Raw genomic sequence first — 12,079 nt, 5'->3', positions numbered from 1 at the left:
GTGAATGGTGTCTTTCCAAACCACTGCTAATAACAAGCTCTCATACAGCTATGGAGACACAAAAATCTAAAAAATGTTATGGATCTTGGAAGAAGAGAAGGAAAAATATGAGTTTGCAAAATCAAATTTTTTTTCCTGAAAAAAATAAAAATCTGTATGAAAGAGTTGTTGCACTATTCCATGGGTTGTTGCCCATAGCAACCAATCACAGTGCAGCTTTCATTTTTCAACTGCAATTTACAAAATGAAACGTGAGCTGTGATTGGTTGCTAAGGACAACACTTGTTTTTTTCACATTGTATCAGGACACGGAAAGCATCCGACATATAATGTGTGAATGGTGCCTCGTCAGTGAGTTCAGTGCGCGCCCCCGGCCATTCCGCCTACATTCACCCGCATACGTTAGCCGGTTGGTCCAGTATAGACTAGACTTCCTTCTACGCATGCGCGGCTTTCTAGCAGCTCAGGTGACGTCACTGCGCAGGCGTGTTGCGGTTCCTCCTAGTTTCAGTTACGTCTCCTCCTTCCCTGGCTGTGAATGTGACCGGCAGAGGCGCCTCATCGCCCGCACCCCACCTCCTCCAGAGCCCCGTCCCGTCCTCCCTCCTCCTCCTGTTTCCCCGGCATCACTTGGCCTCATTTTTCAAACAATAATAGGCAGTGTGTGCCCACCGAGCGCGGGAGAGCGGCCGGCAGCAGCGGAAGGGACCGGGGCACGGAGGAGGAGGAGGAGGCAGCGGCATGGCTTCCAGCTTCGGCAAGATCCAGATAGGGATCTATGTGGAGATCAAGAGGAGCGATGGTGAGTGTCCATTCATTCTGTGCAGGAGCCGCCATTGTGCCGGAGTCTCCCGGGGAGGGCAGGGCGGCTGCAGAGGACGGAGCCGCTGTGCCAGTGTGACTGACGGCTGGGGGAGCCCGGCGCTCATCGGACGATGATTGGCTGCGATCTGATAGAAGATGAGCTGGGACATGCCGTGCAGTGATGGTGACAGGAGATGGTGTCTGCAGGGCTGGCCGCCTAGGACATGGCTGAGGCTGCAGAGCGGGGGTCAAAGGGGCCAACATGGGACCGCAGAGTCTGGTGCGGGGCACAGGGGATCGGCTGCACGGTCAGGAGCGCACAGTGGGGCAACTGAGGAATGGGGCTTCTGCGTAGGACTGGCCGGAGCGCGGAAGGGGGCGACTGCGTAGGACGGTCCGGAGCGTGGAAGGGGGCGACTGCGTGGGACGGTCCGGAGCGCGTAATGGGGCGACTGCGTGGGACGGTCCGGAGCGCGTAATGGGGCGACTGCGTGGGACGGTCCGGAGCGCGTAATGGGGCGACTGCGTGGGACGGTCCGGAGCGCGTAATGGGGCGACTGCGTGGGACGGTCCGGAGCGCGTAATGGGGCGACTGCGTAGGACGATGCGGAGCGCGGAATGGGGCGACTGCGTGGGACGGTCCGGAGCGCGTAATGGGGCGACTGCGTGGGACGATGCAGAATGGGGCGACTGCGTGGGACGGTGCGGAGCGCGGAATGGGGCGACTGCGTAGGACGGTGCGGAGCGTGGAAGGGGGCGACTGCGTAGGACGGTCCGGAGCGTGGAAGGGGGCGACTGCGTAGGACGGTCCGGAGCGTGGAAGGGGGCGACTGCGTAGGACGGTCCGGAGCGTGGAAGGGGGCGACTGCGTAGGACGGTCCGGAGCGCGTAATGGGGCGACTGCGTGGGACGATGCGGAATGGGGCGACTGCGTGGGACGATGCGGAATGGGGCGACTGCGTGGGACGGTGCGGAGCGCGGAATAGGGCGACTGCGTAGGACGGTCCGGAGCGCGGAAGGGGGCGACTGCGTAGGACAGTCCGGAGCGCGGAATGGGGCGATTGCGTGGGACGATGCGGAATGGGGCGACTGCGTGGGACGGTGCGGAGCGCGGAATAGGGCGACTGCGTAGGACGGTCCGGAGCGCGGAAGGGGGCGACTGCGTAGGACGGTCCGGAGCGCGGAAGGGGGCGACTGCGTAGGACAGTCCGGAGCGTGGAATGGGGCGACTGCGTGGGACGATGCGGAATGGGGCGACTGCGTGGGACGATGCGGAATGGGGCGACTGCGTGGGACGGTCCGGAGCGCGGAATGGGGCGACTGCGTGGGACGATGCGGAATGGGGCGACTGCGTGGGACGGTGCGGAGCGCGGAATGGGGCGACTGCGTGGGACGGTGCGGAGCGCGGAATGGGGCGACTGCGTGGGACGGTGCGGAGCGCGGAATGGGGCGACTGCGTGGGACGGTGCGGAGCGCGGAATGGGGCGACTGCGTGGGACGGTGCGGAGCGCGGAATGGGACGACTGCGTGGGACGGTGCGGAGCGCGGAATGGGGCGACTGCGTGGGACGGTGCGGAGCGTATGGAAGTGGTCAATAAACACATTGCCTAAGGTCTGCGGCTTCTTGGTGTTTCGGGCCTGGTCCTGGTACCGGAGTCTGGTGTATTGTCTGGAGATGGATGAAGGTCGGGCACATGATCCAGGTGTACCCATATATCAGTGTGTGCAGGTGACACCCCGGGGTGGCATTAATCAGGGCCGGGTGAGTGGCGGGTCACTGTGGGGTGAGCTGCTAGGTGTATGTTGTGGTGTCACTTTACCTAGCAACCAGCACATGCTGCATAGTGAGGAGCGGCTGACGGCTCCTGTGCGGTGGCTGCTGCGGTGGCTGCGCAGTCTCTGGTTACATTAACACCTTTCTCCCCGTTATACCTCCTCTTTGTCTTGTGCACACAATTCTTCATCCTTTCCTGCTGGCTTGGTATGCTGGTGGTTTTGCAGTCAGGGCACACACAGCCTCCTGCCCTGTACAGCCGCATCATAATGACTATTAACTCCGCGTGGCCCATGGTGTTGCAGTATGTCTACAGCCCACCACCCCGCTCCATGCTCCCCCTGGTTTAATCCATCATGCTGGATATGGGCGAGCGGTGGATTTGCAGTGGCAGCACGTTGTGGTGACGCGCTCCCCTCCTCGCTGAATGTTTTAGGTGATCATTGCCACAGTAACCGGGATCACTACAGTGAATGACTTAATTGTGTCAGCCGCTCGCTGTGTACGTTGCAGGGCTGCCGGGTGGGTTTGGCAGGCGTAAGGCTTATCTTCTGGGCCTAGGAATTGTGGGTGCAGAACTGTGATTTAACCCCTCTATGACCTGCAGGAAATCTCGTGGCCTTTGTATTTCGCTTGATTTTGAGGTTGCTGACATGGAAGCAAAAATGCCAAAAGGACGTGAAGCCCCCTGTGTGCCCAGAGCACCCCCTCCTTCTCCAGGCAGGGGACCGGAGCTGAGATTCTCCTCCACGAGGTGTGCGGTGCACTGCATCAGGATGCCCGGCCCTGCCTGCTGATTGGTCGGCATTTCCTATGCTCCTATCGCTGGCACTGCGTACAAGTGCCAGGACTTGTTGCTATGGCCGGGTTGGTGGGGTGGAACGCTTTTCCTACTGTATGGCGGCACGTGGTTCTTGTACTGTTATCATCTGAGCTGAATCTTCCAGGATCATTCGGGAGACCCCATATCATTTGTTGTAATGCAGCATCACAAAGCACAGGGTTGGCGATGTGCTGCCCCCTCCTGCATTACATCATGGGGTATCATACCCTGCATGGTATTCATGTGGCACAGACAGCTGATTAAGGAAGCTCTGCAGACTACAGGGTGAACTTTTATTGTATAAGTTTAGAGCAGGGGTCCTCAAACTTTTTAAATAGGGCCAGTTCACTGTCCCTCAGACCATTGGAGGGCCGGAATATAGTTTTAAAAAAACCTATGAACAAATTCCTATGCACACTGCACATATCTTATTTTGAAGTTAAAAAACAAAACGGGAAAAAATACATTATTTAAAATGAAGAACAAGTAAAGTTAAATCAACAAACTTAACGGTATTTCAATAGTATAGGTCCCCAGTATTCAGCATAGGTCTCCAATAGGCAAGTAAATGTCCCCAATAGGCAGTATAGGTCCCCAGTATTCAGCATAGGTCTCCAATATGCATGATAGACCGGACCCAGCGTTAAAAATAAAATAAATACCAGTACTCGCCTATGTACCCCACTGCTCTGAATAGGCGTCTGCTCGATTCCGTCTACTTCTGGCACTGGCGCGTCTGTGCTGTATACGGAGGGCCGCAAGTCTTCCGGAGTGGCAGCGCATTGCCTTTACTCGCCGCCTCGTCGTCCCGCCCACGATTACAGGGCCCGCCGGCATTGAACTGTCTGCTAAGCAGGACAGGCAGCGGCGACAAAAACACCCGGCAGGCCAGATAAAAATCCTCGGCGGGCCGCATGTGGTCCGCGTGCCGTAGTTTGAGGATCCCTGGTTTAGAGTTTCTTCTTCTCTGATCTTTTCTTGAGGTCGTCATTCAGTGCGGCCTCCGTCTATAACCCATCACAGATGCGCGTGGCAGCAGATGGCAGCTTTTGGTGCCAGCCAGAATGGTGATCTGGGCATAGAAGCTGAGGACGGATTCATAGATTTGCTTGCACAGCGCTCGGCTGTCTCTGCCAGTCCTGTAGACTTTGAATGGAGCGGAGTTGTGCATGTTCAAATGGGGTTTGTGATGATAGGGTTGGATAAGCTTGTGACCGATGTCTGATGTGTCCGGAAACTATTAGGGCGCTGTCAGACAGCAGTTACATCGGACCAAGGTCGGAACACACTGCACAGACTGGCCGGCTGCCCTCCCGACCCGAGCGTGACAGCTTCATGTATTTCTATGCAGCTGTCACGCTCTGGGTGGCCACTCCGAGCATTGCCTACTGATCTTGGTCCGAGTTATATGGCTGTCTGGCTGCCATCATACAAGAACGACCCTCGTCTTGTGCCTCTGTGAGAGGTGGCATTCACTTCTATGAGCAACTAATGCCCCAGTCACAGACCCCAGAACATGACATTTGTCCCCTCCCTGACGTGTATGATGGTGGTGTGTGGAGCATTCTCAGGAGCTGAGCATGCACCATATAGGCCATGTGCCAGCTGTGTTTTACAGCCGGCACCAGCAAGTCCCTGACTGCTGTAGACCCTTCAATCATCAGAGCAGCTTCACTTTTGTTAGTGCTTTCTGTCTAACGTGGCAGGACCTGTAGATAAGTCGGGGTCCTGAAACCCCCGCTGATCGTTCAAGCTCTCAGGAATTAGAAGTCCACTCCTCTTGCATGAGCGGCGTACAGGATCACAGACGTTTTATGTGCCGTACGTCTTTTTGTGTGCATGCCTTTGGTTCACGTGCAGGGCGCATGTGAATTTGCTGGCCACGCCCCATCCCAACTAAGCTCCTCCCACTCTTCAAAAAAGCGTGCACATTTTTGAGCTGCCAGGAGTTGCACAATAATTTGGCAATATCTCAAACAGGTTTACTCCAGAGCTCTGTGATGAATCATGACCAAGGTGTCGTCCTACCTCAATCACATAGTCGTCTTTTGATACTGCAGTTCTGAATTTAAAAGGTTAATTCTGTGAGATTCCCCCAGAAAATTGCCCAATACTGAGGAGACATACCAACAATTACCAAGAAAACTCAAGAGGAAAACATAAGGTTTATTGGAAAGGCATTAAAGAGAACCACAAATTAGTGGTCTGAGTATAAATATTAGAAAAATAGGATTATTCTGTATATCGGAGCGTCACAGATATGGGGGTCTCATATCGGGGAGTCTCCAAGTGTAACACTTATGACCCTAGTGAGACCTGGGCCTATAGGGGAAAGAGAAACTACAGTGTCAGGGGCTGCATGCTGTAGTTTGACTCTTTCTCTATAGGCTCAGATATTGGTGATTCTCACATATCCAGAATGATCATATTTCCCCATTTTGTTTATAGAACATTATTTAGGTCACCTTTTAATGGTTAATGCTCTGCTGTCACTGGTCCGGACCGTGTAACATATGGCGCCACATTTATTGTGTCCTTTTCTCCTATGCAGTAGTGGTCCCGCGCTGGGACGCTGTGGGCAGTAGTGGTCCCTCACTGGGACGCTGTGGGCAGTAGTGGTCCCTCACTGGGACGCTGTGGGCAGTAGTGGTCCCTCGCTTGGACGCTGTGGGCAGTAGTGGTCCCTCGCTTGGACGCTGTGGGCAGTAGTGGTCCCTCACTGGGACGCTGTGGGCAGTAGTGGTCCCTCGCTTGGACGCTGTGGGCAGTAGTGGTCCCTCGCTTGGACGCTGTGGGCAGTAGTGGTCCCTCGCTGGGACGCTGTGGGCAGTAGTGGTCCCTCGCTGGGACGCTGTGGGCAGTAGTGGTCCCTCGCTGGGACGCTGTGGGCAGTAGTGGTCCCTCGCTGGGACGCTGTGGGCAGTAGTGGTCCCTCGCTGGGACGCTGTGGGCAGTAGTGGTCCCTCGCTGGGACGCTGTGGGCAGTAGTGGTCCCTCGCTGGGACGCTGTGGGCAGTAGTGGTCCCTCGCTGGGACGCTGTGGGCGGGAGCAATCTGAGACGATCTGATGTGGCTGAGCGCAGACAGTGTGCAAGGTGTAACCGGCCTGTATAGGATCACTCTTAGGATTTCTTTTTTTTTTTTTAATTGTCCCATCTGTTAGCTGATAGTAATGTGTATGCAGAGGCTGTATTCCAATACCTGCCGATCACCGTCTTTGTCAGCATTCAGATCCGCTGCCGCGTCACATGTGACCCGCTGAATCACACAGCACCTGCTTTGCCTCCGCGGAGGTCACTTTGTAAATTTTGTCCATAGACTCAGACCAAGGCATATTGAGAAAGTGACCGCTGCTCCACACAGCAAACACAGACTGATCTGGCAGTTCACAAAAGCAGACACGTGACGCAGCGGACTGGAGCTGCGCTGGGAACGGCTGCGCTGGGAACGGCAGAAGACTGCGACTGGTAAGTATTGCAATACAGTCTCTGCATGCACATTACTATTTGTGATAGACAGGAAAATTAAAATATCGCTGGAGTTCCCCTTTAAGGTTGAGCTTGCAGCTTAGTCCGTGTCTCTGTACACTCCTAGACCTTCTTCCCCTCTTCATAGACTTTCATTAGAAGCAACTCTCATCTTTCATCACTGAAAAAAGTGTCTAAAGAGGTTGTCCGCGACTTTTATATTGATGACCTCTACGCACTGTGCAGAACATCGAGCAGCGGTGCAGGTTGTTTTTTTTTTCTTTCCTTTTAACCAGATCTTCATTTATGCGATACATTTTAACCACTTATTTTGCCGTTGCAATAAAGCTGGGTCCAGCAATCCGCCAGCTTCAGAGCAGTGCTTGTAATCGTGTGCTCTCTGCCTACGCAGTCCGCCACTTCTGATAGTCGAGGTGGCTGGTAACCTAGGCAACGAGCAGAAGACTATAGAATTAAAAATCCCTCTTCCTGAGAGCGGAGAGTAGTTTTAAAAAGAGGTAAATTAGAAATTTGCTTGTTTTTGTTTTCCCATTTAACAAGATGAGACAAACCAAGTGTAGAATGGGGCTGAGTATTCCAGTGTGATGAATCATTTTGTTATTCACCTTCACCTGATAATCTATGTATTACCGGATAGCATTGTTCCCCTCCACGCCCCGTACCTGTCACCGGCTTGTGTCTTCAGGCAGCTGATGCAGACATTGATTTCAGGAAGAAAACTAGTAATAAATGCAGCAGCAGAGATGACGCACGAGCCACGCGGTGCAGGAATGCGCTGATCCCCGGGTGACGTAATAATGGAAACTGCTTTCCCACATGTCGATGTGACTATTTACGTACAGTACAGACCAAAAGTTTGGACACACCTTCTCATTTAAAGATTTTTATGTATTTTCCTGACTATGAAAATTGTGCATTCACACTGAAGGCATCAAAACTATGAATTAACACATGTGGAATTATATACTTAACAAAAAAGTGTGAAACAACTGAAAATATGTCTTATATTCTAGGTTCTTCAAAGTAGCCACCTTTTGCTTTGATATCTGCTTTGCACACTCTTGGCATTCTCTTGATGAGCTTCAAGAGGTAGTCACCGGAAATGGTTTTCTCTTCACAGGTGTGCCCTGTCAGGTTTAATAAGTGGGATTTCTTGCCTTATAAATGGGGTTGGGACCATCAGTTGTGTTGTGCAGAAGTCTGGTGGATACACAGCTGATAGTCCTACCGAATAGACTGTTAGAATTTGTATTATGGCAAGAAAAAAGCAGCTAAGTAAAGAAAAACCAGTGGCCATCATTACTTTAAGAAATGAAGGTCAGTCAGTCCGAAAAATTGGGAAAACTTTGAAAGTGTCCCCAAGTGCAGTTGCAAAAACCATCAAGCGCTACAAAGAAACTGGCTCACATGAGGACCGTCCCAGGAAAGGAAGACAAAGAGTCACCTCTGCTTCTGAGGATAAGTTTATCCGAGTCACCAGCGTCAAAAATCGCAGGTTAACAGCAGCTCAGATTAGAGACCAGGTCAATGCCACACAGAGTTCTAGCTGCAGACACATCTCTACAACAACTGTTAAGAGGAGACTTTGTGCAGCAGGCCTTCATGGTAAAATAGCTGCTAGTAAACCACTGCTAAGGACAGGCAACAAGCAGAAGAGACTTGTTTGGGCTAAAGAAAACAAGGAATGGACATTAGACCAGTGGAAATCTGTGCTTTGTTCTGATGAGTCCAAATTTGAGATCTTTGGTTCCAACCACCGTGTCTTTGTGCGACGCAGAGAAGGTGAACGGATGGACTCTACATGCCTGGTTCCCACCGTGAAGCATGGAGGAGGAGGTGTGATGGTGTGGGGATGCTTTGCGGGTGACACTGTTGGGGATTTATTCAAAATTGAAGGCATACTGAACCAGCATGGCTACCACAGCATCTTGCAGCGGCATGCTATTCCATCCTGTTTGCGTTTAGTTGGACCATCATTTATTTTTCAACAGGACAATGACCCCAAACACACCTCCAGGCTGTGTAAGGGCTATTTGACCAAGAAGGAGAGTGATGGGGTGCTACGCCAGATGACCTGGCCTCCACAGTCACCAGAACTGAACCCAATCGAGATGGTTTGGGGTGAGCTGGACCGCAGAGTGAAGGCAAAAGGGCCAACAAGTGCTAAGCATCTCTGGGAACTCCTTCAAGATTGTTGGAAGACCATTTCCGGTGACTACCTCTTGAAGCTCATCAAGAGAATGCCAAGAGTGTGCAAAGCAGTCATCAAAGCAAAAGGTGGCTACTTTGAAGAACCTAGAATATAAGACATATTTTCAGTTGTTTCACACTTTTTTAAGTATATAATTCCACATGTGTTAATTCATAGTTTTGATGCCTTCAGTGTGAATGTACAATTTTCATAGTCATGAAAATACAGAAAAATCTTTAAATGAGAAGGTGTGTCCAAACTTTTGGTCTGTACTGTGCGTAGCCTTCACGTCCCGGCACAGATTCTGGTCATTGACTAGCTGGAAGGAAGGATCTGCCTACTAATGTTCCCACTAAGCTAATCAGAGGTGTTGTCAACAACTGGGCAACCCTTTATTAAAGGGGCCTTACTTTACCATCCTCGTGTCCACCATTGAGTCTCCTCCATTGCTCCCAGTGATATTGGCTACAGCGCTGACGCACAGGTGTACGGTTGGCCACATAGGTGTCCGCATTCTGTGCTTCTGTGGCTCCCAGTCCATCACAAACTGTCGCACCTCTATAGGGCAAAGATGCAGAAATTGGTCTTTCACCACCAGGTCCTTCAATTTCTCGAAGGTGGAAATCTATAATCCTGAACCCACTGCTCAAAGCTGGTTCTGAGCCCGTCCAACACATCACCATAGCTGTCGTTAGGTCCACGTTGGAGGATCTGGAACCTTCTGGAGTCAGCAGATCTTTCCTTATCAAGGCCTGTTTGGTGGTCTCGATCTTGTTCTCGAGGGAGAGCGGCAAACACCTTCAGAACTTTGCCTCGTAGTCCTGGGGTTAAGTATCGAGCCCACTGGTTATCGGCAATTGGTACTGTCTGCAGGCCTTTTTGAATTTGACCAGATCCGTGTCCTTGTCCATGACAGGAACATGCTTGGTACGGAGTTTAAAGGGGTTGACCATCCTGGATTCACTGCTCAGTGGGGTAGATTGCTGCATCTAGAGCCGGGCTGACGCCAGCTGGTGGTCTCTCTCAGCTTGTCGCTCTCGCGATACAATGGCATGTGACAATCAGTGGCATCTGATTGGCTGCAGCAGTCACAGTTCTGTCCAAGCAGAAGACTCGCTAGGGTGGAATTGGAAAAGCTGCAATCAAAGCATTTTGCTAGTTATCTGCTTGTATGCCGGAAAAAAAAATGAATGGAGGTTTCCAAATTATTTCCAAGCAACCAGTAAGTGAAAGACGGGTAGCACACGGCTGGCATCTGTTTGCTGTCCATGGTTCTGTGCCCCTATTCACTTGGTGTACTAATTGAACCAGAAGAGGACATGTCTCCATTTTCTTTTATGTGGCCTTTGTGAATGGCGCTATAGAATATGATGTGCCCTTGGAAAACATGGCTGAAAATAAGACCTAACTGGTGACTTGCATCTTGGTGGAGTGCTTCATCTTCATTCCTATAAGATATGTTGTAGGTTGTCCACATGAGAGCGTCCTGCTTACTCTTGTATAGGTTTCTGCTGTGTGATCCCACAGGATCCGACTTCAGTTTCCTGGCAGCAGGATTGTTGGCTGCCTTCAGAACATGGCAGTATGGGCAAGTAGCAACTACGTCGTATAACAACGCTTTACCAGTTGTGGCCAGTGTTAATGGAGCCCATTAGATGAGATGCCTCTTATGTGGCGTCCTTGTATGTCTTAGTATGAAACCACTAATACAATTAGATGAGATACCTCTTGTGTGATGTCCTGGTATGTCTTAGTATGAAACTACTAATACAATTAGATGAGATACCTCTTGTGTGATGTCCTGGTATGTCTTAGTATGAAACCACTAATACCTGGAACAGCTGGCCGAGGTGATGGGACGGCAGGGACTTTACATGTGATGTCAGGGTAAGCACATTAGATGAGATACCTCTTGTGTGGCGTCCTGGTATGTCTTAGTATGAAACCACTAATACCTGGAACAGCTGGCCAAGGTGATGGGACGGCAGGAACTTTACATGTGATGTCAGGGTAAGCACATTAGATGAGATACCTCTTGTGTGGCGTCCTGGTATGTCTTAGTATGAAACCACTAATACCTGGAACAGCTGGCCGAGGTGATGGGACGGCAGGGACTTTACATGTGATGTCAGGGTAAGCACATTAGATGAGATACCTCTTGTGTGGCGTCCTGGTATGTCTTAGTATGAAACCACTAATACCTGGAACAGCTGGCCGAGGTGAGGGGACGGCAGGGACTGATATGTCAGGGTGAGCACCACAAGTGATAAGTCAGGGCAGGTATGTGATCATTTGCATAAATTCACCCATTAAAATAGGGGCGAAACCCAGCAGAACGTGTATTCTTCTCACAGGGCAGAGACGTTTCATACATGAACACATGACTGCGGCTGTCATACATTGGTCGCAGTGATGGAGACGTCCATAGACGCCTGCCTACCACAATACACTGGTAATGCCTTCCGAGAGGCGTGGGGCTGGACACATGGGAATACGGTGCGATGTGTGGTATGCGATACTGGTCCATATTATGTCCTCATACTATTCTGCAATTTTTAAAAAGAATATAACCTGTTATCTGAATCAAGTTTTTGTGTTAAATATATTTTTAGAATTTTTTTTTTAATTTTATTTTCCATAGCATGATCTATGCTGAAATAAAAAATAAAGCAAACACAAGTTTGCAATTTTCCCGCTGCTTACTGGACCTAATATTAGAGTCACACTTCCTGTTGTGTACAAGTGATTTTTCAGCTATCTCATTCAGACTGGGTTACAAAGGCACAGAACATCACACAGTAGATAAAGCAGGATTCATCATAACAGTAGGTGATATCACAGCTCACCTCCTCCCCCTTCCTAAACAATGACCTTTGTCCAGATCAGTCTGTGCCAGAAACCTGTCTCCTACAAGTCAGCTAGGCAGAGCCTGTTACTGCCCAGGGCCACGAGGCTGCTGAAAAGAACAGGAAGTCGTGTAGTATCCGGCCACTGAATAT

At 50.9% G+C, this 12,079-nt stretch overlaps 1 protein-coding gene across 8 annotated transcripts in view; it reads left to right on the top strand.

Moving 5' to 3' along the window:
* The first annotated feature begins 473 nt into the window (after positions 1-473).
* Positions 474-12,079, top strand: part of KIF2A (kinesin family member 2A) — a 70,068-nt gene continuing 58,462 nt past the window's right edge. For 5 of the 8 annotated variants that reach the window (XM_073680257.1, XM_073680253.1, XM_073680256.1 and 2 more), the window contains exon 1: positions 475-802. In XM_073680257.1, coding sequence (XP_073536358.1) covers positions 742-802 — 61 coding nt within the window. In that variant the 5' untranslated portion in view covers positions 475-741. Of the gene's footprint in view, positions 803-12,079 lie in introns of all 8 variants that reach the window. The other 3 variants (XM_073680259.1, XM_073680258.1, XM_073680255.1) reach the window with 2 other exon arrangements.

This window comes from Phyllobates terribilis, unplaced genomic scaffold (genome assembly GCF_046119375.1).
Source record: "Phyllobates terribilis strain yellow unplaced genomic scaffold, ASM4611937v1 Scaffold_1__5_contigs__length_1240528914, whole genome shotgun sequence".
Classification (NCBI taxonomy): domain Eukaryota; kingdom Metazoa; phylum Chordata; class Amphibia; order Anura; family Dendrobatidae; genus Phyllobates; species Phyllobates terribilis.
This window is presented reverse-complemented; position numbering and strand designations above follow the sequence as displayed.